The sequence below is a fragment of the Ostrinia furnacalis genome, unplaced genomic scaffold (assembly GCF_004193835.3).
Source record: "Ostrinia furnacalis isolate ACB-3 unplaced genomic scaffold, ASM419383v2 OfSCF0918, whole genome shotgun sequence".
Classification (NCBI taxonomy): domain Eukaryota; kingdom Metazoa; phylum Arthropoda; class Insecta; order Lepidoptera; family Crambidae; genus Ostrinia; species Ostrinia furnacalis.
Window position 1 is genome coordinate 299,140 of NW_021131157.1, and position 13,519 is coordinate 312,658.

The window sequence follows — 13,519 nt, forward strand, 5'->3', positions numbered from 1 at the left end:
GCAAAAACTGTGTAAAGTTGGCCAAAACGGTGTTAAGATGGCCAAAATCGGTATTTCTATCTATCCTATCAAGCCATCTCTGTAGTTTACTAGACAATAAAAAATGCAAATCATGAATGAATTACCAAAATTTAACAGAAAACTGACTAACGAAAAATCATGATGTCGTTATCATGTTGATGAGTATTTCTGCATTTGAGTTTGAAGTTACGAATGGTGTTAGGTGTAGAATAATTAAATAATATAATTTTAACAAAAAGGTACTTGCCGGTGTTAAAATGTAAATGAGATTCTTACAACACCGCCGGAACGAACCCTAAAGTTCTAGGTGCTGTGGTTAGCGGCTTACTGCTGAACTAACTTTATAATCAAGGTTTAACTGAGCCTAGTTTAAACCCTTATTAATTATTGACCGGATTTTGTTGCTGCGGTCGGCTCATAACTTTGTGAGAAGGTAATCCTCTCTGATGTATTTAGGCCAAGCATTATTGACCTTTACCAACACAGAATACGTAATACTTTTAAGTTAAGGGATAGGTAACTCACCTCTCTTATTTTTAGTCGGCATTTACAATTGCTGCCTTGGTTAGAGTCTACAATACTTGAGTGGCAGATTGACACACGCGAACCAATCACAGAGCTCTATTCAACGCTGTGCGTTCGATTTCGCAAAGCGTTGCTGCTTCACTTAAGCGAGCATCATTTGTGAATACGGGTGTAAGTTTCAAAAGAAACCGATCCGAATTCGCTTTCTTACTTTAGTGACACGATTCATGTCAGAAGGGGAGCCTGTATGTCCCGAATGACATTGAAACGGTGACTGGATTAAGTAGATTTATCCACGGGCGCGGCGCAGCGGACAGACTACAAATTGTCTAAATTACTGCCACCTCCTGTCGGATATAAATTTTCACTTGACAGTTGCTTTGGACGTAAACAGGGCTACCGTTTAGGAAATAATCTCTCTTAGACTAGGCGCAGACCACCAATTTTTAGTTGGCCGATAGTTGTGCCCGATTTAAAATTGTATGAAGAATCGGCTAAATCGAATCGGTGTAATGTGCGCACTTCCATGCATGCCCATACTGATCAACTGCCCGACTAAACTATCGGCCGACGAAAAATCGATGGTCTGCGCCTAGGCTTACTCTCTCAATCTAATCTAAATCGTCAGTTGTGATTGCATTCAAATACATTCCAGTATTAAAATACTCTTCAAAAGAATTCTAACTCATAAATACGTGGCGTTTTTTTGTACAAATGGCTGTGCGCAAGTTTACGCCTGAGTGTTTAGTTCAAAACGTTGCATTTAAGGCGCCAATAAAATTGTATGAATATCTCTGAAAACAAACATATCAAGCATTGAAATCAATCAATTTTATAGGGCAGCAGTATTCTATCAGGCGCCTTTTTAAGCCCCTTATAGTCTCTAGGACTAAAGTCTGTTTGAAACCACTTTTGTCCTAAAAATCAGAACAGTTGGTAGCCCTAGTCACAAGCGACATTGTTATTTACGGCTACACGAAATAAAGAATTGTATTAAAAGTTCGCCTTTGTTTTGCGATGGGGAAGAATTAGTTTCAACTTGTAGCTCTATAAAAATGTTTTGAACGTGTGAGCAACAGAGTTTGGCTGTCCCATTAAAAAAACTTACAATGAAATAGGAATAGGACAGCCATGTTTTGAATAAGTATTTATAATTAATGTAATTAAGATAGCACCTAGTCCTAAGAAAAATATGTATGTAAACCCCTCTGCTTGTACTTGTGTCTGTCTTGTTGGTTGTCCTAAATAAATAAATAGATAATTTATACCAAGTAACTCTTAGATGAAGGTCGCAAACACCTGGATGCGGAGCGCAGGACCTGTAGTTATGAAAATCGGAGGATCCCTTTGCTCAGCTTTGGGCGTCTTTTGTTTAAAAATGTTGATATGACGCACGGCGTAAAAAAATTACTATTGGGTAACCTGTGACATTTCCTTCTTAATATGATATTCCCCTGGCTTACTAGAGGTTTATTTCCAGATACTCCTGATGCACATATCATCAGTGGAGCGACTGCCGATCACCACAACTGGTTCGCCACTCCTGGTCCGCACCAAGACGTTCCAGTCTGTGTTCTTCGTCATCCCACGGGAGCGGGACTGCCATGAAATGCACCAGACGCTTCTCAGGCTGAGTCAACCAGGTTTGTCAATTTTGAGAACCATTTTCAACTTTATTGCTCTGTATTGGTTATAATCGTAATTTCTTCAATCCGGATTAATAAGGATAATCTTAAAGTAAGTGATAGCAAAGATGGATATGAATGAGCTGTGTGTGAGCAGAGAAGAATAGAATGACCCTCACTCTACTAAAGGACAAGTATGCGAACTTCAGGACACCCCATCCCGTTTGGTCAACCTGGGAAATGGAGGCCAAATCCTTCATTTGCTTTTGGTAAATTAAAGAGCGTCGTGCTCCTGCTGTGGAGACTAAATGATCTGATGATGATGTTAAAGGGTCAAAAATATGTTATTTTCGGAGATTTAACGGTGGCGCTTTTAGGAGCCTTGAAGGATCAAGTTTCTCTAAATAATCTTTCTCTTTCATCATCATCATCATTTCAGCCATAGGACATCCACTGCTGAACATAGGCCTCCCCCAATGGTTTCCACAATGGCTAATTGGTGGCGGCCTGCATCCAGTGCCCTCCCGCTACCTTTAAGTGAACGAACTAAAGTCGCTGAAATAGCCCAACGGGCTAGCAAGCTGAAGTGGCAATGGGCAGGGCATATAGTACGCAGAACTGACGACTGATGGGGCAGCAGGTTCTGGACTGGAGGCCACGTACCGAAAAGCGAAGCTTAGGACGTCCACCCACAGGGTGGGTGCACCGACGACCTTTCTGTTTTTTAACTGCTAAATTCTCTTTTCAGTTCACATAGACGAGCTGTACTGTTTCCACTACAAGTCCACTCCAGACGACCTCCCGAAGTCGGCCGGGTGGAACTTCTTCGACATACAGACGGAGTTCCAGAGGATGAACGTCCCCAACGAGCAATGGGTTCTGTGCACAGCAAATAAGGATTACGAGGTACATTTCAAATGTATAGTCTTATCACACTTTAATTTTGTCACTTTATTTTAAGATCCATAAAAGATTAATAATTTAAACTTGCTAACGCTTAACATACACAAGGCGTCGGGGGACTCTTAAGAATCAGTACACTGATACTGGCATGACTTGAATGAAAAAGTAAATTACTTACATAATTGTGAAAAAGTCAATGTCAGTGTGTAAATGTCAAATACAATAATTTGTAAAGATGCACAAAATCTACTCGTATGAGTAAGAGGCCATTGGCAAATATTTACTAAGTTATTATGATTGCTGTTTTTTAAAGAAATTCTATTAACTTATCACTGTGAGACCTTTCGGCCAATCACAACTTATTTAGCTAACTGCGCACCTCGCTAGAATGCGACTCTCCCTCTCACTTATAGACTAAGAGCTAGTGAACGCCAGACCTACGTTATTTTATAAAGGCTGAAAGTTGGTCAGTGCATGCTCCCAACATAGCTAAGAACCATGGCCAAACATGAAGTTTGGGTCATGGTGGCTTTGGCAGACAGCGGTACTAAAGGTGTGTAAAATACCAACTTAATTACGTCAAAGTATAAAGGCAGATTTTTTTATATTTCCTTCAAAATGTTATTAGAAATGACGTCATTCATTGACAGACACCTACCATGGTGGCAGCCCTTAGCCAGACACCTTAAAGTTCATGAAAATGTAGTCCTACTTACGTCATACTATAAAAGCTGATATTTACATAAAATATTTGAACTATCATTTGATGAAGTTTCCTCATCAGCCAGACACTTCTGATGGTTCCTTCGCCTTGCCAGACAACTTTTAGGGTGGCTGAAAGTGCGAACGCGAGGCACTATAAATATGGTTTTTTGTACTTTTTCTTAAGTTACTCAAGTATTTGAGTCTGTTAATCATCATCTCATGTTGATGATTTCAGCCTTTATAAAATAACGTAGGTCTGGCGTTCACTAGCTCTTAGTCTATTACTCGCACAACTCCCCGCGTTCGCCCCGTCCGTACCGAAGCGACGATGTGACGTCACGCCCGCCAGGTGTAAATCGACCGGGTTGTATTTATTTAAAATCTTTATTGCACACACAATAAATATCGGTACAACAGACGAGCTTAATGCCATGGCGCATTCTCTTCCAGCTACCCAAAAAGTTAAGTCAAAAAAGAGAATTTGAGTAGGCGGTACAAAATAGTACAAATAAAATGACTTATTAATTTAAAAGGTGTGATGTTTTCCAGCTGTGTGATACATATCCCAGTGAGATCTACGTACCCGCGCGCGCGTCGACCGCCGTATTGCTGGGCAGCGCCAGCTTCAGATCCCGCGGCCGGCTGCCGGCGCTGGCGTATCTGCACCACAACAAAGCGGCCATCGCGCGCTGCAGCCAGCCTCTAAGCGGGTTCTCTGCTAGGTGAGCAATATAGGTCTAGGTCCTTTACTTTCTCAAGATCGCTTGTTATAGTCGGCGATAATAGTCGGTTCTTTACTAGGTGCGTCACAGTTCTTACTACAGTCACATCAGGCTTTCTGCTAGGTGCGTTATAGTACTAGCTTCAGATCCCGCGGCCGGCTGCCGGCGCTGGCGTATCTGCACCACAACAAAGCGGCCATCGCGCGCTGCAGCCAGCCTCTAAGCGGGTTCTCTGCTAGGTGCGTAATATAGGTCTAGGTCCCTTACTTACTCAGATCGCTTGTTATAGTCGGCGATAATAGTCGGTTCTTTGCTAGCTGCGTCACAGTTTTTACTACAGTCACATCAGGCTCTCTGCTAGGTGCGTTATAGTACCAGCTTCAGATCCCGCGGCCGGCTGCCGGCGCTGGCGTATCTGCACCACAACAAAGCGGCCATCGCGCGCTGCAGCCAGCCTCTAAGCGGGTTCTCTGCTAGGTGCGTAATATATCAAATCAAATCAAATCAAATCAAATCATTTATTTTGCGAAAATGGGTTTACATCATATAGGTCTAGGTCCCTTACTTTCTCAAGATCGCTTGTTATAGTCGGCGATAATAGTCGGTTCTTTGCTAGGTACGTCACAGTTCTTTCTGACTACAGTTTCAGCAGGTTCTCTGCTAGTTGCGTGGCAGTCCTTACTACGTCACAATCTCGCAGCCAGCTGCCGGCGCTGGCGTATCTGCACCACAACAAAGCGGCCATCGCACGCTGCAGCCAGCCTCTAAGCGGGTTCTCTGCTAGGTGAGCAATATAGGCTCTATAAAAACAACTGGAGGAGGGGATTGGGGTTCCTAGAGCCTCTAGCCTGAGGCAGAGCTTCTTTATAGTCCAGATCGCTTGTTATAGTCGGCGATAGATACGCTGCAGCGGGTTCTCTGGGTGAGTAAGCCAGCGAAGACCTGGCAATCCTTTAGTACTTCCAGTCTGCGACAATAATGCTGCAGCCAGGCTCTTATCAGGTTCCCTGCTAGATAGGCGTTACAGTTCTTACTACAGTTTCAGCAGGTTCTTTGCTAGGTTTCTAGGCCGCAGGTTCTCTCATCACACTCTCTACGACATTCCTGGGCCGGCTGCCGGCGCTGGCGTATCTGCACCACAACAAAGCGGCCATCGCGCGCTGCAGCCAGCCTCTAAGCGGGTTCTCTGCTAGGTACGTCACAGTCCTTGCTACAGTCACAGCAGGTTCTCTGCTAGTTGCGTGGCAGTCCTTACTACGTCACAATCTCGCAGCCGGCTGCCGGCGCTGGCGTATCTGCACCACAATAAAGCGGCCATCGCGCGCTGCAGCCAGCCTCTAAGCGGATTCTCTGCTAGGTGAGCAATATAGGTCTACCTCTATAAAAAAACAACTGGAGGAGGGGATTGGGGGTTCCTCGAGCCTCTAGCTAGCCTGAGGCGGAGCTGTGGACGAATGTTTAAACTAGGACAATAACTCGCGGCTCCGTTTCTTTTGGCTCTGGTTGAAACCATCGGGTTTTAGTGGGTGTGTGGTTTAAATTGAATAAAATATTTTTGATTGATATAATTGATTGATTGGTTGAGGCGGGGAGAGTCCTACATACCTAACCCACTGGCCGTCCCCATCAACCAGAGGGTATGCGCAAAGCATTTTCCGACGTAAAAAAAATCTCAGCTTGGTGCGTAACAATATAGGTCTAGGTCTCTTTATAGTCCAGAACGCTTGTTATAGTCGGCGATAAATACGCTGCAGCGGGTTCTCTGGGTGAGTGAGCCAGCTATGACCTGGCAAGCCTTTAGTACTTCTAGTCTGCGACAGTAATGCTGCAAGCCAAGTAATTACATTACTCTTTGGCAGCCAGCCTCTAAGTGAGTAAGAGCTAGCGCAACCAGGCGAAAACGCTGACCTGACAAACACTGCAAGAGCAGGGTACCGGTTCTCGTGGCAGCTTTCGTCTTCTCGTCGTTTCCAACCGTATAGCACGGCTACTCAAAGCGTTGTAGTACTTGCTACAATGCGACAATGACGCTGCAGCCAGTCTCCTCGTGGATTCTCAACTAGGTGTGTCACAAATCTTACTTCAGTTCTTACTCTCTATGGCAGGGTTGGCGAACCAATGGCACGCGTGCCAATGATGGCACGCGACATAATATTTTGGGCACGCCATCAAACACAAATTCAGTAATTCAATAGTAAATAATGTGTTTTGATTATGAGCTATCGTATTTGCCGTCATCAGTTAGTGCCACTGTAGAGTAAGGTTGTGTCACTCGCCAGTGGTGCCACTTGATAGCATTAGGTGTTAATTTAATGGCACGTGTCTATGACTACTTCAAAAACATTTTTTTAGAATAGTGGCACGTTGATACTTAAAGGTTCGCCATCCCTGCTCTATGGGCTCTCTTGCTAGGTGTGTCACAGTTCTCACTACAGTACTCACTCTCAGCAGGTTCCGGCCAGGTCACAGTCCTTAGTACAGTATCTACTTACTCCCAGTGGACTCTCTGCTATGTACGTTACAGTCTTTAGTACAGTACTTACTCTCAGCAGGTTCTCTGCTAACTGCGTTTTAGTTTTTATAGATATTTTGAGACTTTATCGTGGTTTTCCAAAGGGAAACTCGGGCGCGATAAAGTCCTACTATAACAGTGCGAAGCCGTGACCAAAAGCTAGTATATAATAAAATGTTTAGCACTCCTGTTCATGTTGCAATAACACAAATGCTACGTAATTAGATAGTTAAATTATTGTTTTTATTGTTTCCACAGATGCATGGAAGACGAACAGATGCTGGACTTGATCCGGCGAGCGAACCCCAACTGTGGTTATATGTATGTCGTCGACACACGACCGAGGGTAAGGATTTTTTTTTTCGCCTGAACTGTATCTCAGGAGATGTATTTCTTGTAGGAAAACCTAAATCAGGCGCAAGCAAAATCTTAACTTTTATATCATAAGTAGTTTAAAAAACTGTAAATCTCACTAAAGATTTTATTTATTTAAGGCCTGGTACAGACTCGTGCGGTTTCTGGGTGGTTCTCATTGGTGAGGCACTGAAGTGGGAACCGTACCTTTACGATTTGATGCAAATGTACAAGAACTGCCCAGCAACCGTGCGATCATCGCCGTGTCTGAACCAGGCCTTATAACAATACTTTACTTCAGTTATTAATGAAATACCTCAGTTTATAGTGCAACGTTGGGCGTTGGGACGATTAAATAAGTAGACTGACTGCGTATTAAGAGCCCATTTATTAATAGTGTATAACCTTATATACTATGTAAGGGATGTGAGTGTGTGCGTGCGTGACGCGCATACTACACCTCCCCCGTTTTTTTTTGTTTTTTTTTTTTTCGTACGAGAAATATGTATAATGAAAAAAAAAAAATAAGACTACAAAATTGGGTACTTGACACCACTCAATAATGATTAAAAAAAACGTGAGATTGGCCATATTAAAAATAAACATAAATGATAATTTAAAACACATTGCGAAAGATTTAAATTAGTGGTATCAAATATCCATAACAATTAAAAATCTTAACTAAACGTGTTGTTGACGACTATTTAAACTGTTTAAACAATATTATTTTTATGTAATATTCATTCATATTAAAAATAAAGTCACATCCAAGTATTTCGTACTAGTAGTCATATCCATTAAAGTTTCCATTTCCGAGATAAGTACATCAACAATTCTTATGAGGTGGCCACCCTCATGTTTTAATAGTTAGTAGATCTACTACACTTACAAGTCATTATTTATTTATTTATAGTCGACTTAATTCATTTTATCACATCATGGTACTTTTATAAAATGTGCGCGCACTTTATAATAATATTTATTTATAATAATCATTTAAATTAAGGGATAAATTTAAGACTTATAATGTCTCCAACTATTCTCACAGAGATATCTAGTATGCACCATGATCGAACGAAGGATAATTCCCCTTAATATTATTTATTTTAGTACCATGTTTACATAATATTCATATAATATTTCAATATTCATTCAATATCTAACAAAATACTTTACAATCTCACAAACCTACACAATCAATACACAAGAATATCTTAAAACTTTTCGGTGATCAGTCCAAAATAATCAAAAGTATCCTGTGCAATTAATGCATGCCTAACTTTAGCTCATCTTTACAAACAATATCAAACTATTTTATAACTTTGCCTATCTGAATTTCAAACCAAAACCTGCATTATAACAACAAACCTTTATCTCATAACCTTCATCATTTAATAACATTAACGTACATTCCTCTGCCTACAGTTTTCTAAACTCACAATAAGTTAATTAACTTTATACAATGTATAAATTACATTCTGTCATATTTATAATCAAATTATTATTATTATCGTCTTATCCGTGTAATTATATTTTCCATTTCATAGTTATTAAATAATTTCTAGTTACATAATAAGTCATTTACTATAACTGAATATACTGTAATAAAATCATAATTAAAACAAAACAAAACAAATAGCATTTGTGTTAAATTATTACGTTCATAGTCAAGAACTTACATTACACTTACAGTAAGTCATTGTGCAATAATCTGTTGTGTGTTGACCCAAATAAATCGGCAATCGATAAGTCAGCCAAGTGATATTTTACCTACATTTTGCAAAATATTTTTCAACATAGCAATCATCAAATTCTTTATTTCATCATTACATAAATATTTTAATTAATTACATTACTTGACCGTGAAAAAAAAATGTAAAAAGATTGTTTTATGTATTTCAAAGTTAAATCCAATCAATAATCCTAATTAATGATTTTGTTAAAGATCCATATTTAGAAATGTGATCTTGGTGGTCTTAAAAGTCTACAAATATGACACTGATTTAAAATATTTACTTGCATACCAAATACAATTATTGTTTAAAATGTAAAATTCTTAATTACAGCGAAGTATTGTGTCGATACGCTAGAAAATACCTACGTGTCATCATAACGTGTGTGATGTTAAATCACGTTTTGCTGATTTGTAATAAAGCGTATGCGTCGAGTGCAATGACATGACTGAGTAACAAAATCATTGACCTACTTTTAGAAAATTAAATATTTTAAAATGCGAATTGGAACATCTAAGTAATGTAAATAAATCATAATCAAATAAAATCTACCAAAATGAGAATGTAAAATATCACTGGTGGTGTTAGAACCAAAATATTCAAAATAATTAATTCCTAAAAAAATATTACAATATTATGCCAATTATTATTATTTTATATTATTCAGTATTTTCATATTCAGTAGCAATATGTTATCAATAAAATTTACTAAATAAGTCGTCAACAACGTTATTTTAAATTTAAATTTCTAACATAAAATCAAATATTAATATGTGTCACATCTTCAATAAAAATATCGAATTCTATTATTTATTCCTTTAAGTATATAAAATTGCAATTTTGTAAATTAAAATTAAGTAAACTAGTACATTCAATATTTCTATAAAAAATATTCTCACAAAAATAATTTTCTTTAAAAAAACGTTACGAAATTATTAAAAAAAAAATCATATCTCAAATTAAACCAATAAATTAGCAGTCAATATTTAAATTAATCTCCAGAATTTAAATGATAATACTTAATAAATGACAAAAATATTTTACCATAGAATGATGACCTATTTTTGAAGAGGACAAGAGGACTTTTCTTCATGGGGCACAAGGGGATTTCTGCACGGGGACTTATCATGATGTAGGTAGGGTTCTCCCGGCTGCAACCACTTCCGACACGAACACTCCCGGCACCCTGCTAACTTCTGTCAATCTCATCTGGCTCCATCATCGCCCGGCTCCCAGCACACTGATGTTACCTCATCTGACTCCATCATCGCCCGGCGCCCAGCTTATCCAATTCGGTCCGTTTTCTTGCATCTTGATCAGGATCAGGAAATTCTTGGTTTTTGGCACTGTTATTTCTATTTCACGTACGCATTTATTTTTAGTTCGATAATTTTATTGAAGATTTATTAATTAAGTCCAATTTTAGTCCATTTTTACGAGTCCACTTTTCACTACATTTTCAACATTGTTTAACATTATTTTAATTAATTTTAATATTTTCTACTAAACCATCTGCGCAATGCTGCGTGAGCAGCACTGGCAGGGTCGCCATGCAACGTTGGGCGTTGGGACGATTAAATAAGTAGACTGACTGCGTATTAAGAGCCCATTTATTAATAGTGAATAACCTTATATACTATGTAAGGGATGTGAGTGTGTGCGTGCGTGACGCGCATACTACAAAGCACCTCGCCAAACTCTGGCCGCCGAGCAGATAGAATTTCGTCCAATGACCCCAAACTGGACTTTAGAATGCGACTCACCCTCGCACTCTCCGGCACACCTCCCCGCGTTGCCCCATCCGTACCAGAGCGTCGATGTGACGTCACGGCTGCCAGGTGTATGGAATTATTATGTTACATTATAGGATACATGTAATACATTCTCAAAAAGTTTACGTGATTAGTCAACCAATTTAGCACACAGCAGGGCTAAGCTAAGCTGCGCGTCACGATATCAACGCATTTTATCGATTTTAGATGATAAACGCATAATCCTAAAGCCAAAATCTGAAATTGTCGATAAGATTTAATCGTGGCCTTACTTAAAAACCATCAGATTTACGGCAGGGATTTTCCGCTAACAGTGATCTCGTTCAGTAGGCTTAGGATGTGCGCCGCGATAAGATTTTATCGCGGCATTTTACGATTTTACGCGATAAGCCCATAGGTTTGTCGTCAAATCATCGATAAGATTTTATCACGGTGCGCATCCTAGCCCGGTTGTCTTTCTCGGCTGCGGTTGAAAAGGGTCGCTGTCAGGGTCAGGATTAGGCTTGAGGTAAATTTTTGATTGGCCGGGAAAGGGTGGCGCTGTTTTAGTTTGTTGTAAAAGTACCTACAAGATATTAAGTACGTCATGAAGGATAGAATATAAAAAATATTTCATAAGTTACTGAAGATCAATATAATTTTGTAATTTCATAATTTAGAATGGCTAAAAACTGTGTAAAGTTGGCCAAAACGGTGTTAAGATGGCCAAAATCGGTACTTCTATCTATCCTATCAAGCCATCTCTGTAGTTTACTAGACAATAAAAAATGCAAATCATGAATGAATTACCAAAATTTAACAGAAAACTGACTAACGAAAAATCATGATGTCGTTATCATGTTGAAGAGTATTTCTGCATTTGAGTTTGAAGTTACGAATGGTGTTAGGTGTAGAATAATTAAATAATATAATTTTAACAAAAAGGTACTCGCCGGTGTTAAAATGTAAATGAGATGCTTACAAAACCGCCGGAACGAACCCTAAAGTTCTAGGTGCTGTGGTTAGCGGCTTACTGCTGAACTAACTTTATAATCAAGGTTTAACTGAGCCTAGTTTAAACCCTTATTAATTATTGACCGGATTTTGTTGCTGCGGTCGCCTCATAACTTTGTGAGAAGGTAATCCTCTCTGAGGTATTTAGGCCAAGCATTATTGACCTTCACCAACACAGAATACGTAATACTTTTAAGTTAAGGGATAGGTAGATAACTCATATCTCTTATTTTCAGTCGGCATTTACAATTGCTGCCTTGGTTAGAGTCTAGGCAATGACTGTGATACTTATTTGAACACAGGGTCCTAAATACCTATTTATAGAATGGCGAGGTGTCACACACGAACGAACCAATCACAGAGCTCTAATCAACGCTGTGCGTTCGATTTCGCAAAGCGTTGCTGCTTCACTTAAGCGAGCATCGTTTGTGAATACGAGTGTAAGTTTCAAAAGAAAACGATCCGAATTCGCTTTCTTACTTTAGTGACACGATTCATGTTAGAAGGGGAGCCTGTATGTCCCGAATGACATTGAAACGGTGACTGGATTAAGTAGATTTATCCACGGGCGCGGCGCAGCGGACAGACTACAAATTGTCTAAATTACTGCTACCTCCTGTCGGATATAAATTTTCACTTGACATTGCGCCGGGTCGCAGTTGCTTTGGACGTAAACAGGGCTACCGTTTAGGAAATAATCTCTTTTACTCTCTAAATCCAATCTAAATCATCGCTTGTGATTGCAGTCAAATACAGTCCAGTATTAAAATACAATACAACAAACAAACACACAATTCTAACTTATATGTAGCGTTTTTTAAACAAGTGGCCATGCGCAAGTTTACGCCTGAGTGTTTAGTTCAAAACGTTGCGTTTAAGGCGCCAATAAAATTGTATGAATATCTCTGAAAACAAACATATCAAGCATTGAATCAATCAATTTTATAGGGAAGCAGTGTTCTAATTGCGAGTATCGGGCGCCTTTTATAAGCCCTTTATAGTCTCTAGGACTAAAGTCTGTTTGAAACCGCTTTTGTCCTAAAAATCGGAACAGTTGGTAGCCCTAGTCACAAGCGACATTGTTATTTACGGCTACACGAAATAAAGAATTGTATTAAAAGTTCGCCTTTGTTTTGCGATGGGGAAGAATTAGTTTCAACTTGTAGCTCCATAAAAATGTTTTTCCGAGTAACAGACTTTGGCTTTCCGATAAAAAGAAATTTCAACATTAGACAGCCAAGTTTTGAATAAGTTATACTTATGCCCGTTTCCAGTTGAATTGAATAAGTTATACTTATGCCCGTTACCCGATAGTTACTCTTACTACGCCGTCAGTCATTTCAACATTCTTAACCAAAAGACGCCCACAACTGGACAAAGGCATCCTCCGATTTTCATAACCACAGGTCCTGCGCTCCGTATCCAGGTGATTGACGCGACTAATGCCCGTTTTCACCATCAATCCCTAATTTTTAAGTGACCCCTATGGTAACATATAACAGGCATTTTGTTTTCATATGGGTCACTTAAAAATTAGGGATTGATGGTGGATTAGGGATGGACACCTGGATACGGAGCGCAGGACCTGTAGTTATGAAAATCGGAAGATGCCTTTGCCCAGCTGTGGGCGTCTTTTGTTTAAAAATGTTGAAAT

At 39.5% G+C, this 13,519-nt stretch overlaps 1 protein-coding gene across 1 annotated transcript in view; it reads left to right on the forward strand.

Annotated features, from left to right (window-relative positions):
• Mtmr6 (Myotubularin related protein 6) overlaps positions 1-13,519 on the forward strand; it is an 89,388-nt gene that overhangs the window by 50,580 nt on the left and 25,289 nt on the right. Inside the window, exons 3-6 of the mRNA XM_028301385.1 lie at positions 2,027-2,189; positions 2,920-3,077; positions 4,329-4,501; positions 7,272-7,359. Coding sequence (XP_028157186.1) covers positions 2,027-2,189; positions 2,920-3,077; positions 4,329-4,501; positions 7,272-7,359 — 582 coding nt within the window. The remainder of the gene's footprint in view (positions 1-2,026; positions 2,190-2,919; positions 3,078-4,328; positions 4,502-7,271; positions 7,360-13,519) is intronic.